The 20,331-nt window shown below is 44.3% G+C and overlaps 1 protein-coding gene across 1 annotated transcript in view; it reads right to left on the reverse strand.

Annotated features, from left to right (window-relative positions):
• Positions 1 to 20,331, reverse strand: part of LOC148431349 (uncharacterized) — a 64,726-nt gene that overhangs the window by 13,605 nt on the left and 30,790 nt on the right. Inside the window, exon 8 of the mRNA XM_088466076.1 lies at positions 17,167 to 17,272. Within this exon, the coding sequence (XP_088322202.1) occupies positions 17,167 to 17,272 (106 nt within the window). The remainder of the gene's footprint in view (positions 1 to 17,166; positions 17,273 to 20,331) is intronic.

Genomic DNA, 20,331 nt, shown 5'->3' on the forward strand with positions numbered 1-20,331 from the left:
CACACACCTACGTACTAATGTCACACACATACTAATGTCACACACCTACGTACTAATGTCACACACCTACGTACTAATGTCACACACCTACTTACTAATGTCACACACCTACGTACTAATGTCACACACCTACTAATGTCACACATATACTAATGTCACACACCTACATACTAATGTCACATACCTACGTACTAATGTCACACACCTATGTACTAATGTCACACACCTACGTACTAATGTCACACACATACATCCCTACTAATGTCACACGCAGCTACGGACTAATGTCACACACCTACTTACTAATATCACACACCTACGTACTAATGTCACACACCTACTAATGTCACACACCTACGTACTACTGTCACACATATACTAATGTCACACACCTACATACTAATGTCACACACCTACCTACTAATGTCACACACCTACTAATGTCACACACCTATATACTACTGTCACGCACCTACGTACTAATGTCACACCTACGTACTAATGTCACACACCTACGTACTAATATCACACCTACGTACTAATGTCACACACCTACGTACTAATGTCACACACCTACTAATGTCACACCTACACCTACTACTGTCACACACCTTCGTACTAATGTCACACATATACTAATGTCACACACCTACGTACTAATGTCACACACCTACGTACTACTGTCACACACCTTCGTACTAATGTCACACATATACTAATGTCACACACCTACGTACTAATGTCATGCACACCTACGTACTAATGTGTCACCTACCTACTAATGTCACACACATACTAATGTCACACACCTACGTACTAATGTCACACATATACTGTCACACACCTACTGTACATACTAATGTCACACACCTACATACTAATGTCACACACATACCTACTAGTGTCACACCTACGTACTAATGTCACATACCTACATACTAATGTCACACACCTTCGTACTAATGTCACACATATGCTACTGTCACACACCTTCGTACTAATGTCACACATATACTAATGTCACGCACACCTACGTACTAATGTCACGCACACCTACGTACTAATGTCACGCACACCTACTTACTAATGTCACACACCTACGTACTAATGTCACACACCTACGTACTAATGTCACACATATACTGTCACACACCTACTGTACATACTAATGTCACATCTACGTACTAATGTCACATACCTACATACTAATGTCACACACCTATGTACTAATGTCACACACACACACATACCTACTAATGTCACACACCTACACCTACTACTGTCACACACCTACGTACTACTGTCACACGTATGTACTAATGTCACACACACCTACGTACTACTGTCACACACCTACGTACTAATGTCACACACCTACTTACTAATATCACACACCTACATACTAATGTCATACATCTACTAATATCACACACCTACTTACTAATATCACACACCTACGTACTAATGTCACACATCTACTAATGTCACACCTACATACTAATGTCACACACCTACGTACTAATGTCATACACCTACCTACTAATGTCACACACGTACTAATGTCATACACCTACCTACTAATGTCACACACCTACGTACTACTGTCACATCTACGTACTAATGTTGCACCTACGTACTAATATCACACACCTACGTACTAATGTCACACACGTACTAATGTCACACACCTACGTACTAATGTCACACCTACGTACTAATGTCACACATATACTGTCACACCTACATACTAATGTCACACCTACATACTAATGTCACACCTACGTACTAATGTCACACACCTACGTACTAATATCACACACCTACATTCTAATGTCACACACCTACGTACTAATGTCACACCTACATACTAATGTCACACACCTACGTACTAATGTCACACACCTACGTACTAATGTCACCTACGTACTAATGTCACACACCTACTAATGTCACACACCTACTAATGTCACACACACCTACGTACTAATGTTACACGCATACATCCCTACTAATGTCGCACGCAGCTACGGACTAATGTCACACACCTACCTACTAATGTCACACACCTACCTACTACTGTCACACACATAGCTACTATCACGCACCTACGTACTAATTTCACTCACCTACTTATGTCACATACATACTAGTCACACACCTACGTACTAATGTCACACCTACTTACTAATATCACACACCTACTTACTAATATCACACACCTACTAATGTCACACCTACTTACTAATATCACACACCCACGTACTAATGTCACACACCTACATACTAATGTCACACACCTACGTACTAATGTCACACACCTTCTAATGTCACACCTACTAATGTCACACACCCACGTACTACTGTCACACATATACTAATGTCACACACCTACGTACTAATGTCACACACCTACATACTAATGTCACACACCTACCTACTAATGTCACACACCTACTAATGTCACACACCTACTAATGTCACACACACCTATGTACTAATGTCACACACCTATGTACTAATGTCACACCTACGTACTAATGTCACACACATACATCCCTACTAATGTCACACGCAGCTACGGACTAATGTCACACACCTACCTACTACTGTCACACACCTACGTACTAATGTCACACACCTACCTACTACTGTCACACACCTACGTACTAATGTCACACACCTATATACTACTGTCACGCACCTACGTACTAATTTCACTCACCTACTTATGTCACATACATACTAATGTCACACACCTACGTACTAGTCACACACCTACGTACTAATGTCACACCTACTTACTAATATCACACACCTACTAATGTCACACCTACTTACTAATATCACACACCTACTTACTAATATCACACACCTACTAATGTCACACCTACTTACTAATATCACACACCCACGTACTAATGTCACACACCTACATACTAATGTCACACACCTTCTAATGTCACACCTACTAATGTCACACACCTACGTACTACTGTCACACATATACTAATGTCACACACCTACATACTAATGTCACACACCTACATACTAATGTCACACACCTACGTACTAATGTCACACACCTACATACTAATGTCACACACCTACGTACTAATGTCACACACCTACTAATGTCACACACACCTATGTACTAATGTCACACACCTATGTACTATTGTCACACCTACGTACTAATGTCACACACATACATCCCTACTAATGTCACACGCAGCTACGGACTAATGTCACACATATACTAATGTCACACACCTACCTACTAATGTCACACACCTACGTACTAATGTCACACACCTATATACTACTGTCACACACCTACGTACTAATGTCACACACCTATATACTACTGTCACGCACCTACGTACTAATTTCACTCACCTACTTATGTCACATACATACTAATGTCACACACCTACGTACTAGTCACACACCTACATACTACTGTCACTCACCTACGTACTAGTCACACACCTACATACTACTGTCACGCACCTACGTACTAATGTCACTCACCTACTTATGTCACATACATACTACTGTCACACACCTACATACTACTGTCACACACCTACATACTAATGTCACACATACCTACATACTACTGTCACACACCTACATACTAATGTCACACACCTACATACTACTGTCACACACATACCTACTACTTTCACACACCTACGTACTAATGTCACGCACCTATGTACTAATGTCACACACCTACGTACTAATGTCACCTACCTACTAATGTGTCACCTACCTACTAATGTGTCACCTACCTACTAATGTCACACACCTACGTACTAATGTCACACACCTACTAATGTCACACACCTACATACTACTGTCACACACCTACGTACTAATGTCACACACCTACATACTAATGTCACACACCTACATACTACTGTCACACACCTACGTACTAATGTCACGCACCTATGTACTAATGTCACACCTACGGACTAATATCACACACCTACGTACTACTGTCACACCTACGTACTAATATCACACACCTACGTACTAATGTCACCTACCTACTAATGTGTCACCTACCTACTAATGTGTCACCTACCTACTAATGTGTCACCTACATACTAATGTCACAAAACTACTAATGTCACACACCTACTAATGTCACACCTACACCTACTACTGTCACACACCTACGTACTACTGTCACACACCTTCGTACTAATATCACACATATACTAATGTCACACACCTACGTACTAGTGTCACACACCTACGTACTAATGTCACACATATACTGTCACACACCTACTGTACATACTAATGTCACACACCTACATACTAATGTCACATCTACGTACTAATGTCACATACCTACATACTAATGTCACACACCTATGTACTAATGTCACACACACACACATACCTACTAATGTCACACACCTACACCTACTACTGTCACACCTACGTACTACTGTCACACGTATGTACTAATGTCACACACACCTACGTACTACTGTCACACACCTACGTACTACTGTCACACCTACGTACTAATGTCACACACCTACATACTAATGTCATACACCTACATACTACTGTCACACACCTACGTACTACTGTCACACGTATGTACTAATGTCACACACACCTACGTACTACTGTCACACACCTACGTACTACTGTCACACCTACGTACTAATGTCACACACCTACGTACTAATGTCACACATCTACTAATGTCACACACTTACTAATATCACACACCTACGTACTAATGTCACACCTACATACTAATGTCACACACCTACTAATGTCACACACCTACGTACTAATGTCATACACCTACCTACTAATGTCACACACGTACTAATGTCACACATATACTGTCACACCTACATACTAATGTCACACATATACTGTCACACCTACATACTAATGTCACACATATACTGTCACACCTACATACTAATGTCACACCTACGTACTAATGTCACACATATACTGTCACACCTACATACTAATGTCACACCTACGTACTAATGTCACACACCTACGTACTAATGTCACACACCTACTAATGTCACACACACCTACGTACTAATGTCACACACCTACGTACTAATGTCACACACGTACTAATGTCACACACCTACGTACTAATGTCACACACCTACTAATGTCACACACCTACTAATGTCACACACACCTATGTACTAATGTCACACGCATACATCCCTACTAATGTCACACGCAGCTACGGACTAATGTCACACATATACTAATGTCACACACCTACCTACTAATGTCACACACATAGCTACTATCACGCACCTACGTACTAATTTCACTCACCTACTTATGTCACATACATACTAATGTCACACACCTACGTACTACTGTCACACATATACTAATGTCACACACCTACGTACTAATGTCACACACCTACATTCTAATGTCACACACCTACGTACTAATGTCACACCTACATACTAATATCACACACCTACGTACTAATGTCACACCTACATACTAATGTCACACACCTACTAATGTCACACACCTACTAATGTCACACACACCACGTACTAATGTCACACACCTACTAATGTCACACACCTACTAATGTCACACACACCTATGTACTAATGTCACACGCATACATCCCTACTAATGTCGCACGCAGCTACGGACTAATGTCACACATATACTAATGTCACACACCTACCTACTACTGTCACACACCTACTTACTAATATCACACACCCACGTACTAATGTCACACACCTACATACTAATGTAACACACCTACTAATGTCACACACCTACGTACTACTGTCACACATATACTAATGTCACACACCTACGTACTAATGTCACACACCTACCTACTAATGTCACACACCTACCTACTAATGTCACCTACCTACTATTGTCACACACCTATGTACTAATGTCACACACCTACGTTCTAATGTCACACACATACATCCCTACTAATGTCACACGCAGCTACGGACTAATGTCACACATATACTAATGTCACACACCTACCTACTAATGTCACACACATACCTACTAATGTCACACACATACCTACTAATGTCACACACACAGCTACTATCACGCACCTACGTACTAATTTCACTCACCTACTTATGTCACATACATACTACTGTCACACACCTACGTACTACTGTCACACCTACGTACTACTGTCACACACCTACATACTAATGTCACACATACCTACATACTACTGTCACACCTACGTACTAATATCACACACCTACGTACTAATGTCACACACCTACGTACTAATGTCACACACCTACTAATGTCACACACCTACGTACTAATGTCACACACCTACTAATGTCACACACCTACTAATGTCACACACACCTACGTACTAATGTCACACACGTACTAATGTCACACACCTACGTACTAATGTCACACACCTACTAATGTCACACACCTACTAATGTCGCACGCAGCTACGGACTAATGTCACACATATACTAATGTCACACACCTACCTACTACTGTCACACACATAGCTACTATCACGCACCTACGTACTAATTTCACTCACCTACTTATGTCACATACATACTAATGTCACACACCTACGTACTAATGTCACACCTACTTACTAATATCACACACCTACTTACTAATATCACACACCTACTTATTAATATCACACACCTACTTACTAATATCACACACCTACTAATGTCACACCTACTTACTAATATCACACACCCACGTACTAATGTCACACACCTACATACTAATGTAACACACCTACTAATGTCACACACCTACGTACTACTGTCACACATATACTAATGTCACACACCTACGTACTAATGTCACACACCTACCTACTAATGTCACACACCTACCTACTAATGTCACCTACCTACTAATGTCACACACCTACTAATGTCACACACCTATGTACTAATGTCACACACCTATGTACTAATGTCACACACCTACGTACTAATGTCACACGCAGCTACGGACTAATGTCACACATATACTAATGTCACACACATACCTACTAATGTCACACACATACCTACTAATGTCACACACACAGCTACTATCACGCACCTACGTACTAATTTCACTCACCTACTTATGTCACATACATACTGTCACACCTACGTACTAGTCACACACCTACATACTACTGTCACACACCTACGTACTAATGTCACACACCTACATACTAATGTCACACACCTACATACTAATGTCATACACCTACATACTACTGTCACACACCTACGTACTAATGTCATACACCTACATACTACTGTCACACGTATGTACTAATGTCACACACACCTACGTACTACTGTCACACACCTACGTACTACTGTCACACCTACGTACTAATGTCACACACCTACTAATGTCACACACCTACATACTAATGTCATACACCTACCTACTAATGTCACACACGTACTAATGTCATACACCTACTTACTAATATCACACACCTACTTACTAATATCACACACCTACGTACTAATGTCACACACGTACTAATGTCACACCTACGTACTAATGTCACACATATACTGTCACACCTACATACTAATGTCACACATATACTGTCACACCTACATACTAATGTCACACATATACTGTCACACCTACATACTAATGTCACACCTACGTACTAATGTCACACATATACTGTCACACCTACATACTAATGTCACACATATACTGTCACACCTACATACTAATGTCACACCTACGTACTAATGTCACACACCTACTAATGTCACACACCTACTAATGTCACACACACCTACGTACTAATGTCACACACCTACGTACTAATGTCACACACGTACTAATGTCAAACACCTACTTACTAATGTCACACACCTACTAATGTCACACACCTACTAATGTCACACACACCTATGTACTAATGTCACACGCATACATCCCTACTAATGTCACACGCAGCTACGGACTAATGTCACACATATACTAATGTCACACACCTACCTACTAATGTCACACACCTACCTACTAATGTCACACACATAGCTACTATCACGCACCTACGTACTAATTTCACTCACCTACTTATGTCACATACATACTAATGTCACACACCTACATACTAGTCACACACCTACGTACTAATGTCACACACCTACGTACTAATGTCACACACCTACATACTAATGTAACACACCTACTAATGTCACACACCTACGTACTACTGTCACACATATACTAATGTCACACACCTACGTACTAATGTCACACACCTACCTACTAATGTCACACACCTACCTACTAATGTCACCTACCTACTAATGTCACACACCTACTAATGTCACACACCTATGTACTAATGTCACACACCTATGTACTAATGTCACACACCTACGTACTAATGTCACACACATACATCCCTACTAATGTCACACGCAGCTACGGACTAATGTCACACATATACTAATGTCACACACCTACCTACTAATGTCACACACATACCTACTAATGTCACACACATACCTACTAATGTCACACACACAGCTACTATCACGCACCTACGTACTAATTTCACTCACCTACTTATGTCACATACATACTACTGTCACACACCTACGTACTACTGTCACACCTACGTACTACTGTCACACACCTACATACTAATGTCACACATACCTACATACTACTGTCACACCTACGTACTAATATCACACACCTACGTACTAATGTCACACACCTACGTACTAATGTCACACACCTACGTACTAATGTCACACACCTACTAATGTCACACACCTACGTACTAATGTCACACACCTACCTAATGTCACACACACCTACGTACTAATGTCACACACCTACGTACTAATGTCACACACGTACTAATGTCACACACCTACGTACTAATGTCACACACCTACGTACTAATGTCACACACCTACTAATGTCACACACCTACTAATGTCACACACACCTATGTACTAATGTCACACGCATACATCCCTACTAATGTCACACGCAGCTACGGACTAATGTCACACATATACTAATGTCACACACCTACCTACTAATGTCACACACCTACCTACTAATGTCACACACATAGCTACTATCACGCACCTACGTACTAATTTCACTCACCTACTTATGTCACATACATACTAATGTCACACACCTACGTACTACTGTCACACATATACTAATGTCACACACCTACATTCTAATGTCACACACCTACGTACTAATGTCACACCTACATACTAATGTCACACACCTACTAATATCACACACCTACGTACTAATGTCACACCTACATACTAATGTCACACACCTACTAATGTCACACACCTACTAATGTCACACACCTACTAATGTCACACACCTACGTACTAATGTCACACACGTACTAATGTCACACACCTACTAATGTCACACACCTACTAATGTCACACACACCTATGTACTAATGTCACACGCATACATCCCTACTAATGTCGCACACCTACTAATGTCACACACCTACGTACTAATGTCACACACCTACGTACTAATGTCACACACGTACTAATGTCACACACCTACTAATGTCACACACCTACTAATGTCACACACACCTACGTACTAATGTCACACACACCTACGGACTAATGTCACACATATACTAATGTCACACACCTACCTACTACTGTCACACACATAGCTACTATCACGCACCTACGTACTAATTTCACTCACCTACTTATGTCACATACATACTAATGTCACACACCTACGTACTAATGTCACACACCTACTTATTAATATCACACACCTACTTACTAATATCACACACCTACTTACTAATATCACACACCTACTTATTAATATCACACACCTACTTACTAATATCACACACCTACTAATGTCACACCTACTTACTAATATCACACACCCACGTACTAATGTCACACACCTACATACTAATGTAACACACCTACTAATGTCACACCTACTAATGTCACACACCTACGTACTACTGTCACACATATACTAATGTCACACACCTACGTACTAATGTCACACACCTACCTACTAATGTCACACACCTACCTACTAATGTCACCTACCTACTAATGTCACACACCTACTAATGTCACACACCTATGTACTAATGTCACACACCTATGTACTAATGTCACACACCTATGTACTAATGTCACACACCTACGTACTAATGTCACACACATACATCCCTACTAATGTCACACGCAGCTACGGACTAATGTCACACATATACTAATGTCACACACCTACCTACTAATGTCACACACATACCTACTAATGTCACACACACAGCTACTATCACGCACCTACGTACTAATTTCACTCACCTACTTATGTCACATACATACTGTCACACACCTACGTACTAGTCACACACCTACATACTACTGTCACACACCTACGTACTAATGTCACACACCTACGTACTAATGTCACACATATACTGTCACACACCTACTGTACATACTAATGTCACACACCTACATACTAATGTCACACACATACCTACTAGTGTCACACCTACGTACTAATGTCACATACCTACATACTAATGTCACACACCTATGTACTAATGTCACACACACACACATACCTACTAATGTCACACACCTACGTACTAATGTCACACACCTACATACTAATGTCACACACCTATGTACTACTGTCACACACCTATGTACTACTGTCACACACACACACCTATTAATGTCACACACACCTACTAATGTCACACACACCTACTAATGTCACACACCTACGTACTAATGTCACACACCTAATGTCACACACTATACATACTTATGTCACACACATACTACTGTCAAACACCTACTTATGTCACATACATACTAATGTCACACACCTACGTACTAATGTCACACACTTACTAATGTCACACACTTACTAATGTCACACACCTACGTACTAATGTCACACACCTACATACTAATGTCACACACCTACGTACTACTGTCACACCTACGTACTAATGTCACACACTTACTAATGTCACACACCTACGTACTAATGTAACACACGTACTAATGTCACACCCCTATGTACTAATGTCACACACCTACGTACTAATGTCACACACGTACTAATGTCACACACCTATATACTAATGTCACACACCTACGTACTAATGTCACACACTTACTAATGTCACACACTTACTAATGTCACACACCTACGTACTAATGTCACACACCTACATACTAATGTCACACACCTACGTAGTACTGTCACACCTACGTACTAATATCACACACACCTACGTACTACTGTCACACCTACGTACTAATGTCACACACACCTACGTACTACTGTCACATCTACGTACTAATGTTGCACCTACGTACTAATGTCACACACCTATTTACTAATATCACACACCTACTTACTAATATCACACACCTACGTACTAATGTCACACACGTACTAATGTCACACACCTACTTACTAATATCACACACCTACGTACTAATATCACACACCTACGTACTAATGTCACACACTTACTAATGTCACACACCTACTAATATCACACACCTACATACTAATGTCACACACCTACGTACTAATGTCACACACTTACTAATGTCACACACCTACGTACTAATGTCACACACCTACTAATATCACACACCTACATACTAATGTCACACACCTACGTACTAATGTCCCACACGTACTAATGTCACACACCTACTAATATCACACACCTACATACTAATGTCACACTCCTACGTACTAATGTCACACACTTACTAATGTCACACACCTATATACTAATGTCACACACCTACGTACTAATGTCACACACTTACTAATGTCACACACCTACGTACTAATGTAACACACGTACTAATGTCACACCCCTATGTACTAATGTCACACACCTACGTACTAATGTCACACACGTACTAATGTCACACACCTATATACTAATGTCACACACCTACGTACTAATGTCACACACCTACGTACTACTGTCACACCTACGTACTAATGTCACACACCTACGTACTAATGTCACACACACCTACGTACTAATGTCACACACTTACTAATGTCACACACCTACGTACTAATGTCACACACACCTACGTACTAATGTCACACACTTACTAATGTCACACACCTACGTACTAATGTCACACACCTACATACTAATGTCACACACCTACTAATGTCACACACCTACGTACTAATGTCACACACGTACTAATGTCACACACCTACGTACTAATGTCACACACCTACGTACTAATGTCACACACCTACATACTAATGTCACACACCTACGTACTAATGTAACACACGTACTAATGTCACACACCTACGTACTAATGTCACACACGTACTAATGTCACACACCTACATACTAATATCACACACCTACATACTAATGTCACACACCTACGTACTAATGTCACACACTTACTAATGTCACACACCTATATACTAATGTCACACACCTACGTACTAATGTCACACACTTACTAATGTCACACACCTACGTACTAATGTAACACACGTACTAATGTCACACAGCTACGTACTAATGTCACACACGTACTAATGTCACACACCTACATACTAATATCACACACCTACATACTAATGTCACACACCTACGTACTAATGTCACACACTTACTAATGTCACACACCTATATACTAATGTCACACACCTACGTACTAATGTCACACACTTACTAATGTCACACACTAATGTCACACACCTACGTACTAATGTCACACACCTACATACTAATGTCACACACCTACGTACTAATGTCACACACCTACGTACTAATGTCACACACCTACTAATGTCACACACCTACTAATGTCACACACCTATGTACTAATGTCACACACGTACTAATGTCACACACGTACTAATATCACACACCTACATACTAATGTCACACACCTACGTACTAATGTCACACACTTACTAATGTCACACACCTATATACTAATGTCACACACCTACGTACTAATGTCACACACTTACTAATGTCACACACCTACGTACTAATGTCACACACCTACATACTAATGTCACACCTACGTACTAATATCACACACCTACTTACTAATATCACACACCTACGTACTAATATCACACACCTACGTACTAATGTCACACACCTACGTACTAATGTCACACACCTACATACTACTGTCACACCTACGTACTAATGTCACACACCTACGTACTAATGTCACACACACCTACGTACTAATGTCACACACCTACGTACTAATGTCACACACACCTACGTACTAATGTCACACACTTACTAATGTCACACACCTACGTACTAATGTCACACACCTACATACTAATGTCACACACCTACTAATGTCACACACCTACGTACTAATGTCACACACCTACGTACTAATGTCACACACCTACATACTAATGTCACACACCTACGTACTAATGTCACACACGTACTAATGTCACACACCTACTAATATCACACACCTACATACTAATGTCACACACCTACGTACTAATGTCACACACCTACGTACTAATGTCACACACTTACTAATGTCACACACTTACTAATGTCACACACCTACGTACTAATGTCACACACCTACATACTAATGTCACACACCTACGTACTAATGTAACACACGTACTAATGTCACACACCTACGTACTAATGTCACACACGTACTAATGTCACACACCTACTAATATCACACACCTACATACTAATGTCACACACCTACGTACTAATGTCACACACTTACTAATGTCACACACCTATATACTAATGTCACACACCTACGTACTAATGTCACACACTTACTAATGTCACACACTTACTAATGTCACACACCTACGTACTAATGTCACACACCTACATACTAATGTCACACACCTACGTACTAATGTCACACACCTACATACTAATGTCACACACCTACGTACTAATGTCACACACGTACTAATGTCACACACCTACTAATATCACACACCTACATACTAATGTCACACACCTACGTACTAATGTCACACACTTACTAATGTCACACACCTATATACTAATGTCACACACCTACGTACTAATGTCACACACTTACTAATGTCACACACCTACGTACTAATGTCACACACCTACATACTAATGTCACACACCTACGTACTAATGTCACACACCTACGTACTAATGTCACACACCTACGTACTAATATCACACACCTACGTACTAATGTCACACACCTACATACTAATGTCACACACCTACTTACTAATGTCACACACTAGTGCAGTAGTTTTGTCACTTCCAGTTGCTTTATTTATGCAGATAAGACGCAGATTATGAGCAGAAAGACTCTTGGTGAGGTTGAGACGTAGGGGACCCGATGCACAGAGAGGGCTGTTTGGCGCACATGAAGTCAGTGTATGAGGAGGACGTTCTGTATATCTGGGGAGAGGATGGGAACCTGTCTTTGTGGTATATAGTAAATAGTACTAAACAAAAGACCTGTGACAGGAGTTGAGCTCCTAGTGGTGGTGTCAGAGAGTGTAACACAGTGACCAGGACTGGGTTCTGTGTAACACAGGGCCTGATTCAGAGCCGCTCGTAAGCGGCCGCTCGTTCGCTCCGAGCGATGTTCGCACATCTGCGCATGCGTATGGGTTTTAGTACGCATGCGCGAACCAGTCATTGCGGTCGAAAATCGTGTGCTCGCAAAATAGCAAATGCCTGCTAATTTGAGTGACAGGATGAGGCGTATGTGGGTGGTAACAGGGGAAGGTGCTTGAAAACGGGGAGTGGAGATCCGAACGCAGGCGTGCCAAACGGTCAAAATGGGCGTTTTAAGGGTGTGCATAATTAACAAAGCAGCGTCATCGAGCACGTCACTTGGTTGTCTTTTAGCCTGAACTGCTCGCATGATTGCGGTAGGAAAATCCAACCACAAGAATAGCGAGCAGTTCATACGCTTTTCGATGCACTCGATTAATCAAATAAATAGCGGAGATGACGTATGATGCGAGCGGCCAGGGGGCGTTTTTTCCAAAATAGTGAGCGCATGTTTCGTTCGCTCGTTCAGACATAGAGGCGTCAACAGACCGCAAAGAGCGAGCGTTTAATTTAAATAGCCAGCCCCTTTTTCTGAACGAGCGTCCGCAAATAGCGTCCGGCTCTGCATCAGGCCCACAGTGACTGGGGCTGGGTTCTGTGTGACCGGGGCTGGGCTCTGTGTGACGCGGTGACCGGGGCTGGGCTCTGTGTGACGCGGTGACCGGGGCTGGGCTCTGTGTGACGCGGTGACGGGGGCTGGGCTCTGTGTGACGCGGTGACGGGGGCTGGGCTCTGTGTGACGCAGTGCCCGGGGCTGGGTTCTGTGTGAAGCAGTGCCCGGCGCTGGGTTCTGTGTGAGGCAGTGACGGGGGCTGGGCTCAGTGTGACGCGGTGACGGGGGCTGGGCTCAGTGTGACGCGGTGACGGGGGCTGGGCTCTGTGTGACGCAGTGCCCGGGGCTGGGCTCTGTGTGAGGCGGTGACGGGGGCTGGGTTCTGTGTGAGGCGTGATGGGGGCAGGGTTCTGTGTGAGGCGGTGATGGGGGCTGGGTTCTGTGTGAGGCGGTGATGGGGGCTGGGCTCTGTGTGCCGCAGTGACGGGGGCTGGGCTCTGTGTGCCGCGGTGACGGGGGCTGGGCTCTGTGTGCCGCGGTGACGGGGGCTGGGCTCTGTGTGCCGCGGTGACGGGGGCTGGGCTCTGTGTGACGCGGTGACGGGGGCTGGGCTCTGTGTGACGCAGTGCCTGGGGCTGGGTTCTGTGTGAGGCGGTGACGGGGGCTGGGTTCTGTGTGACGCAGCGGTCGGGGCTGGGTTCTGTGTGACGCAGTGATGAGGCTGGGCTCTGTGTGACGCAGTGACGGGGGCAGGGCTCTGTGTGACGCAGTGACGGGGGCTGGGCTCTGTGTGACGCAGTGACGGGGGCTGGGCTCTGTGTGAGGCGGTGACGGGGGCTGGGTTCTGTGTGAGGCGGTGATGGGGGCAGGGTTCTGTGTGAGGCGGTGATGGGGGCTGGGTTCTGTGTGAGGCGGTGATGGGGGCTGGGCTCTGTGTGCCACAGTGACGGGGGCTGGGCTCTGTGTGCCGCAGTGACGGGGGCTGGGCTCTGTGTGCCGCGGTGACGGGGGCTGGGCTCTGTGTGCCGCGGTGACGGGGGCTGGGCTCTGTGTGACGCAGTGCCTGGGGCTGGGTTCTGTGTGACGCAGTGCCTGGGGCTGGGTTCTGTGTGAGGCGGTGACGGGGGCTGGGTTCTGTGTGACGCAGCGGCCGGGGCTAGGTTCTGTGTGACGTGGTGATGGGGCTGGGCTCTGTGTGACGCAGTGACGGGGGCTGGGCTCTGTGTGACGCAGTGACGGGGGCTGGGCTCTGTGTGACGCAGTGACGGGGGCTGGGCTCTGTGTGACGCAGTGACGGGGGCTGGGCTCTGTGTGACGCAGTGGCCAGGGCTGGGTTCTGTGTAATGTAGCGTATAGTGAGGTGTAGATGGGAGAGTTCTCCAGGAGAGCAGAGCAGGCCGTGTAATGTCACCATCCCTGCTGTATAGTCATACAGTGACCGTCATCTCCTACTGCTGACATAGGGTCTCAGGGCCTGGTTCTGTAACAACGGGGGCCTATGTACTAAGCCTTGGAAGGAGATAGGGTACCAGCCAATCTGCTCCTAACTGTCATTTTTCAAACACAGCCTGTGACATGGCAGTTAGGAGCTGGTTGGCTGGTACCTTATCTCCATCCAAGGCTTAGTAAATAGACCCCTGTATGTGTGCCTGGGCAAAGCACACTGCAATGCAAGGGGGGCAAATACATTTATACTTTTTGCACGCAGGGTAAATACTGGCTGCTTTAGCATGTAGCCCACAAGCGCAATGTTTATTCTTACATTGCACTTTATATTTGAGTTTGGAAACTCCCCTCTGACATCTAATCTCTCTGCACATCATATACCTGAGCCCCCTCCCCCCTTCCCGCAGCGCAGCATGGTCTTACTCGCTGAGGCACCATCACACAGAGGAAGGGGACACGGACTCACCAGATTAGCCTGTACCATCTCGTACATCAACGTGCCGTCCGCTGCTGGGTCAGGTGACAGCGCCATTGTCTGCTCCACTGATTTCCTGCCAAGAGACCGTATGATACTGGTACAGCGCAGGGTCATTCAACATGGCTTCTCTTATACATTTACTTCAGTGTTGTGTAGGGTTTATATAAACGTATTACTAATACAGTATAGATTATGGGGTTTCTCTGGTATTTTCACCCTTGAAAAGACGTTTAGACACTTCTCCTCCGGTGCACACCAGGTTATCGCTGCCCCCGGAGATCTCTATGGGGACGGGAGCTTAGCACAAGTCATCACGGAAAAGCTTTGCTTGAGATTTAGTTGCCCAACTTGCCCTAGACCTTCGCTTCACGTGGGACCCTCGCTGACCCATGGGCTCCTGTACACAACACACCTTGCACCCTGTATAGCTATTAGAACATGATGTACAGAGTCTTTCTGGAGTTATTAGAGCAGTATATAGCTTTTACTCTTTGCCACCATGGCTTTTTATCTGAGTCCATGTCCTGGCCCCTGACTAAGGGCCAAATTCAATTAGCCGCGAAAAGTGCCATTCAGAGAAAAGTTTTCTCCGATTTGCACTTTTCGCCTGTTTTCAAAGTATCTCCGTATTCAATTCCCCGGAGTTATCACCTACGCTAAACTCCATAGGCAAAAACAGGCGAGAAAGTTTCTCCAGCAAAAGGCAGGAGAAAAGAAGTGTGAAATCCATATTTTGGGGTACAGATGTAGGGACTTGGTTCAGAACCCTTTGGATACACCCCCCCCAATTAACTAATAGGGCAGACATTTTTAAAAAAAATTTACTTAATTCACCCCGAAAAAAGACATGTAATTTTTGAAGCGAAAATGAAAAAAGTGTTGGAAAATGGAAAAAAAAAGTGGGGGGCCTGTTATATTGGGGGGCTATATGGATGGGACAGGTGTTTTTGGGATTGCAGGAGGCTGCAGTATTTTGGAGATTTTTTAAATCTTCATTTTAAGGAAACCAAAATATACTAGCACCCATTACATGTACCCCAAATGTAACTACGGTACTTATTTCTTAGGAAAAAAAAACATTGCTTTATATAATTTTTCCACACTTATGCAAATATGAATATAACAAAATAAGGCCCCTGAATCAGGGCCGTCCTTTTTTTTTTTTTAGCGCGGCCTCCTGGTCGCTCGCATAGCTGTGTGTGACCACCCACAGCTATAGCAAGCGGCCAGGAAGATGGTCGCGATGGTCAAGACCATCGCGATCATCGGGCTTGCGACGAGACCCTTGTGGTAGGGTCTCGTTGCCGCAAGCCCAAGAGTGCTTTTGGCTCTGACAGAGCCAAAAGCACTCCCACTGACATCACTAGTGATGTCAGTGGGGCCGGCCCTAGACGGTAGGCGTTCCCATGGGAACGCCTCCGTCTGGGCAGCCACGTCCCCGGCCCGCCCACCAAAGGGGACGTGCTGTCACTCAACATCGACAGCACGCCCCCTTTGGTGCGAGACCCGGAGCGACGGCTTGCCCGTCGCTATCCGGGTCTCGCGCATGCGCACTGGGCCAACATCGACACGCTTGCGAGCGCATAGCGCTCGCGAGCAGGTCTGAATCAGGCCCTAAGTTCACTAAATACCTTTATTAGGGCTATTACTAGTATTCTATATTGATTCCCAGGGTCACTGAAGCTTTTTATTGGGTGCAGACTAATTTCCCCAAAAAAATATGTCCTTTTCGCTAGTTTCAGTTTAGAGAACATTCGACTATCCGAGCTTTCGCATGTTTTACAATTGAATAGGGCGAAAAGCGGGGCCGCATGGAGAAAACATTGCCGCAAAACAGGCGAATGAGGTAAATTCATTCCGCCTTTAGCCAAATGACACTTTCGCAGCTAATTCAAATCGTCCCTTAGCATAATTATCCCCAAAAAACGAGTATGTGGTGATAAGGAATGCTAATTATTTATTAATAAATATGACCCCCAAGTCTCTGGAGTTACAGGAACATATCTAGGACCGAGCTGAATATTCTTCCACCGTCCCAAATTACCTCACTTTCCACAATTTCACTATTGGCCGCACCACCATCTCTAATAGCCCTAAAGTGCGCTGTCTTGGGGTTATCCTGGACTCCTCCTTCTCCTGCAAACCCCATATCCAGCGCCTCTCACAGTCCTGCCATCTCCATCTCAGATATATCTCCAGGATCAGACGCTTTCTAACCTTGGAGGCAACAAAGACCCTCATCTGCTGACTGGTCATCTCCAGATTGGACTACTGTAACCTCCCCCTATCTGGCCTCCCTGACTCCCACCTCTCTCCTCTCTAGTCTGTCCTCAGTGCTGCTGCTCGGCTCATCTTCCTCTACAAACGTAATACATCTGCCTCCCCTTCTCCTACAAGCCCTACACTGACTCCCCTTCTCCTACATGCCCTACACTGACTCCCCTTCTCCTACAAGCCCTACACTGACTCCCCTTCTCCTACAAGCCCTTCACTGACTCCCCTTCTCCTACAAGCCCTACACTAACTCCCCTTCTCCTACAAGCCCTACACTGACTCCCCTTCTCCTACAAGCCCTACACTGTCTCCCCTTCTCCTACAAGCCCTACACTGTCTCCCCTTCTCCTACAAGCCCTACACTGGCTCCCCTTCTCCTACAAGCCCTACACTGGCTCCCCTTCTCCTACACTGGCTCCCCTTCTCCTACAATGCCCTAGACTGGCTCCCCCTCTCATACAACTCCCTACACTGGCTCCCCTGCTCCTACAACGCCCTACACTGGCTCCCCTGCTCCTACAATGCCCTACACTGGCTCCCTTGCTCCTACAATGCCCTACACTGGCTCCCCTTCTCCTACAATGCCCTACACTGGCTCCCCTTCTCCTACAAGCCCTACACTGACTCCCCTTCTCCTACAAGCCCTACACTGACTCCCCTTCTCCTACAAGCCCTACACTAACTCCCCTTCTCCTACAAGCCCTACACTGACTCCCCTTCTCCTACAAGCCCTACACTGTCTCCCCTTCTCCTACAAGCCCTACACTGTCTCCCCTTCTCCTACAAGCCCTACACTGGCTCCCCTTCTCCTACAAGCCCTACACTGGCTCCCCTTCTCCTACACTGGCTCCCCTTCTCCTACAATGCCCTAGACTGGCT

This window comes from Taudactylus pleione, unplaced genomic scaffold (assembly GCF_031769625.1).
Source record: "Taudactylus pleione unplaced genomic scaffold, aTauple2 ptg002403l, whole genome shotgun sequence".
Classification (NCBI taxonomy): Eukaryota; Metazoa; Chordata; class Amphibia; order Anura; family Myobatrachidae; genus Taudactylus; species Taudactylus pleione.